The following is a 5,000-nucleotide window of genomic DNA, read 5'->3' as shown; positions in this document are numbered from 1 at the left end:
ATACAGGACGAGGAACACTCACCCCAACTGGACCAGCCGGACCAGAACCCGACGACTGAGACGGAGAGAGGGAGACAGACTCAGAGGGTGTGTGTGTGTGTGTGTGTCTGTCTGTGTGTGTGTGTGTGTCTATGTGTGTTTGTGTGTTAGTCTGTGTGTGTGTGTGTGTGTGTGTGTGTGTGTGTGTGTGTGTGTTATATATGTTAGTCTATGTGTGTGTGTGTGTGTGTGTGTGTGTGTGTGTATATATGTTAGTCTATGTGTGTGTGTGTGTGTGTGTGTGTGTGTGTGTAGTCTATGTGTGTGTGTGTGTGTGTGTGTGTGTGTGTGTGTGTGTGTGTGTGTGTGTGTGTGTATATATGTTAGTCTGTGTGTGTGTGTGTGTGTGTGTGTTAGTCTATGTGTGTGTGTGTGTGTGTGTGTGTGTGTGTGTGTGTGTTAGTCTATGTGTGTGTGTGTGTGTGTGTGTGTGTGTGTGTCTATGTGTGTGTGTGTGTGTGTGTGTGTGTGTGTGTTAGTCTATGTGTGTGTGTGTGTGTGTGTGTGTGTGTGTGTGTGTGTGTGTGTTAGTGTGTGTGTGTGTGTGTGTGTGTGTGTGTGTGTGTGTGTTAGTCTATGTGTGTGTGTGTCTGTGTGTGTGTGTGTGTGTCTGTGTGTGTGTGTGTGTGTCTGTGTGTGTGTGTGTGTGTGTGTGTGTGTGTGTGTGTGTGTGTGTGTGTGTGTGTGTGTGTGTCTATGTGTGTGTGTGTGTGTGTGTGTGTGTGTGTGTGTGTGTGTGTGTGTGTGTGTGTGTGTGTGTGTGTGTCTGTGTGTGTGTGTGTGTGTGTGTGTTACCTGGACAGACTGTATGACACACGCTGCTCTTAGTGCTCGGCCCGTCACAGACTCGGCCTCCATATTTAGGGGCGGGGCCATCACACATCCTCATTGACAGCTGAAGCCCCTCCCCACAGGAGACGGAGCACGGCCTGGGTGCAGACCACGCCCCCCAGCTGCCGTCCACTGCAGAGGGAGCCAATCAGAACAGTCAGATCTGTGCTTTCTGGTACCTGTTTCATCATCGGGTCATTGTCTCACCTGGACAGTTGGGGAGCTCGCTGCAGTCCTGGTCCTTGAACTCGTCCCCCGGGCAACTGTTGCCAGGGGGAACCGTGTCACTGGAAGGGGCGGGGCTAGAGCAAGAACGATGTTGCACTCTGGAGGGGACGATGACATCACGGCCCTGGTCATTGATACACGAACCTGAACACTGAGACCAACCGGACCAACCGGACCAACCACCATGAACTGAGAGACAGACAGGTGGAGAGAGAGACAGACAGGTGGAGAGAGAGACAGGTGGAGAGAGAGACAGGTGGAGAGAGAGAGAGAGAGAGACAGGTGGAGAGAGAGACAGACAGGTGGAGAGAGAGAGACAGGTGGAGAGAGAGAGACAGGTGGAGAGAGAGACAGGTGGAGAGAGAGAGAGACAGGTGGAGAGAGAGACAGACAGGTGGAGAGAGAGAGACAGGTGGAGAGAGAGACAGACAGGTGGAGAGAGAGAGACAGGTGGAGAGAGAGACAGGTGGAGAGAGAGAGAGAGAGACAGGTGGAGAGAGAGACAGGTGGAGAGAGAGACAGGTGGAGAGAGAGAGACAGGTGGAGAGAGAGAGACAGGTGGAGAGAGAGAGGTGGAGAGAGACAGGTGGAGAGAGAGACAGGTGGAGAGAGAGAGACAGGTGGAGAGAGAGACAGGTGGAGAGAGAGAGAGAGAGAGACAGGTGGAGAGAGGTGGAGAGAGAGACAGACAGGTGGAGAGAGAGAGACAGAGAGAGAGAGACAGACAGGTGGAGAGAGAGAGACAGGTGGAGAGAGACAGACAGGTGGAGAGAGTCAGAGAGACAGGTGGAGAGAGAGACAGGTGGAGAGAGAGAGACAGGTGGAGAGAGAGACAGGTGGAGAGAGGACAGAGAGAGAGACAGGTGGAGAGAGAGACAGGTGGAGAGAGACAGACAGGTGGAGAGAGAGACAGGTGGAGAGAGACAGACAGGTGGAGAGAGACAGACAGGTGGAGAGACAGAGTCAGGTGGACAGAGACAGACAGACAGACAGACAGACAGGCCGTGGGTTACCTGGACAGGTGGTGTCTGTTGGACACCTGTCTGTCTCCTCTGAAGCACCGCTGCAGACTGAGCGACACTCAGGAGGACTGGAGCAGACTCTCTCTCTCCTCCTGACTCCGCCTCCTCCACAGGTGACCGAGCAGGCAGACCAGGTGAGCCACAAGCCCCACCCCCCTACACACACACACACACACACACACACACACACACACACACACACACACACACACACACACACACACACACACACACACACACACGCATGCAGAGATTTATGACGTATTAGTTCAACATGTATGTGATTATGTGAGTGTGTGTGTGTGTGTGTGTGTGTGTGTGTGTGTGTGTGTGTGTGTGTGTGTGTGTGTGTGTATGTCATTCTTCCCACAGCAGGTCCCATTACAGGGTTTTATCTCCAGTTTTTCTCGAGGATTCTCACATTCTGAGACTCCGTGTTCATGTGTCCTGCTCCTCTGCGTTACTCCTTCTCCACACAGGACATTACACTGTGACCATGGCGACCAGGGAGACCACACTGTGGACTGGAAACACACCAAACATACTGGTGTTACTGGTTTGTGACTTGGGAATTAAAAGAGAACGGTGTGAAGGCTGGGGGTGTGTGTGTGTGTGTGTGTGTGTGTGTGTGTCGTTGTTGATTGATGCCTTCAATGTCACTGTGTCTCTGTGTCACATTCAGGTTCTGTAGGAAAGGTAGGACCACAAACACTGACTTGTTAAAAGAGAACGGTGTGTGTGTGTGTGTGTGTGTGTGTGTGTGTGTGTGTGTGTGTGTGTGTGTGTGTGTGTGTGTGTGTGTGTGTGTGTGTGTGTGTGTGTGTGTGTGTGTGTGTGTGTGTACACTGACCCACAGGAATGACACACTCCGTCTGTTGCCTGGTAACCGTAGTGAGGGTTCTGACAGCAGTCCTCTTCATCCACCTCACCAAGCTCTTCATCACACTGACCCAGGACCTGGTCGAAGCGTGCAAAACACCGCACACACTCTGCACACACACGTATGCACACACACACATATGCACACACACACACACACACACACACGTATGCACACACACACATATGCACACACACACACACACACACACACACACACACACACACACACACACACACACACGTATGCACACACACACACACATATGCACACACACACACACACACACACACACACACACACACACACACATATAAGCAGAATGATAAAAGCAGTTTCCCTTCCACAGTGTGTGTGTGTGTGTGTGTGTGTGTGTGTGTGTGTGTGTGTGTGTGTGTGTGTGTGTGTGTGTGTGTGTGTGTGTGTGTGTGTGTGTGTGTGTGTGTGTGTGTGTACTAGGTGAACTTCCAGGATTTCCTCACAGGGGAAAGTTTGTTATTTTTTCCAAAAGTTGCACAATTTTCAGGCAAACTTCCAAAAAGCTGAATCAGTTTTGTTTTTTTCCGAATTAGTTTGTTTCTTTTGGACTAAAAAGTCTCATCAAGAAAGAGTGAGACATCTCACTCTAAAGACGGAGTGAGACGTCTCACTGCTGTTGTATAGTTCCTGAGTGAACACCTCTTTATTTCTCACAAAGCTGATATCTGTCTTCATAAACATGTGACTCATGGAGCCAATCAGAGGACTGACAGTCACAGTGAAGGACAAGAGACACAGAGACACTGAGACACAGAGACAGTGAGACACAGAGACACAGAGACAGTGAGACACAGAGACAGTGAGACAGTGAGACACAGAGACAGTGAGACACAGAGACACAGAGACAGTGAGACACAGAGACACAGAGACAGTGAGACAGTGAGACACAGAGACAGTGAGACACAGAGACACAGAGACAGTGAGACAGTGAGACACAGAGACAGTGAGACACAGAGACAGTGAGACAGTGAGACACAGAGACAGTGAGACACAGAGACACAGAGACAGTGAGACACTGAGACAGTGAGACACAGAGACACAGAGACACAGAGACAGTGAGACACAGAGACACAGAGACACAGAGACACAGAGACACAGAGACAGTGAGACACAGAGACACAGAGACAGTGAGACACAGAGACACAGAGACACAGAGACACTGAGACAGTGAGACACAGAGACACAGAGACACAGAGACACAGAGACACAGAGACAGTGAGACACAGAGACAGTGAGACACAGAGACACTGAGACAGTGAGACACAGAGACACAGAGACAGTGAGACACAGAGACAGTGAGACACAGAGACACAGAGACAGTGAGACACAGAGACAGTGAGACACAGAGACACAGAGACAGTGAGACACTGAGACAGTGAGACACAGAGACACTGAGACAGTGAGACACAGAGACACTGAGACACTGAGACACAGAGACACAGAGACAGTGAGACACAGAGACACAGAGACACAGAGACACTGAGACACAGAGACAGTGAGACACAGAGACACAGAGACACAGAGACAGTGAGACACAGAGACACAGAGACACAGAGACAGTGAGACACAGAGACACAGAGACACAGAGACACTGAGACACAGAGACACAGAGACACTGAGACACAGAGACACAGAGACACAGAGACACAGAGACAGTGAGACACAGAGACACAGAGACACAGAGACAGTGAGACACAGAGACACTGAGACACAGAGACAGTGAGACACAGACACAGAGACAGTGAGACACAGAGACACAGAGACACAGAGACACAGAGACACTGAGACACAGAGACACAGAGACAGTGAGACACAGAGACACAGAGACACTGAGACACAGAGACACAGAGACAGTGAGACACAGAGACACAGAGACACTGAGACACAGAGACACTGAGACACAGAGACACTGAGACACAGAGACACAGAGACAGTGAGACACAGAGACAGTGAGACACAGA

The 5,000-nt window shown here is 50.6% G+C and overlaps 1 protein-coding gene across 1 annotated transcript in view; it reads right to left on the bottom strand.

The window, feature by feature from the left end:
* LOC129115687 (properdin-like) overlaps positions 1-3,782 on the bottom strand; it is a gene marked incomplete at its 5' end in the record, with an annotated part of 6,978 nt that extends 3,196 nt beyond the window's left edge. Inside the window, 7 exon segments of the mRNA XM_054626992.1 lie at positions 1-55; positions 835-1,002; positions 1,078-1,287; positions 2,112-2,275; positions 2,481-2,644; positions 2,967-3,147; positions 3,644-3,782. The exon segment at positions 1-55 is cut by the window's left edge and continues 137 nt beyond it. Of these exon segments, the coding sequence (XP_054482967.1) occupies positions 1-55; positions 835-1,002; positions 1,078-1,287; positions 2,112-2,275; positions 2,481-2,644; positions 2,967-3,147; positions 3,644-3,782 (1,081 nt within the window).
* Positions 3,783-5,000: the final 1,218 nt, after the last annotated feature.

Source organism: Anoplopoma fimbria, unplaced genomic scaffold, assembly GCF_027596085.1.
Source record: "Anoplopoma fimbria isolate UVic2021 breed Golden Eagle Sablefish unplaced genomic scaffold, Afim_UVic_2022 Un_contig_12137_pilon_pilon, whole genome shotgun sequence".
NCBI classification, from domain to species: Eukaryota; Metazoa; Chordata; class Actinopteri; order Perciformes; family Anoplopomatidae; genus Anoplopoma; species Anoplopoma fimbria.
Note: the sequence above shows the minus strand (reverse complement) of the source record. Positions and strands in the feature narration are given on the sequence as shown.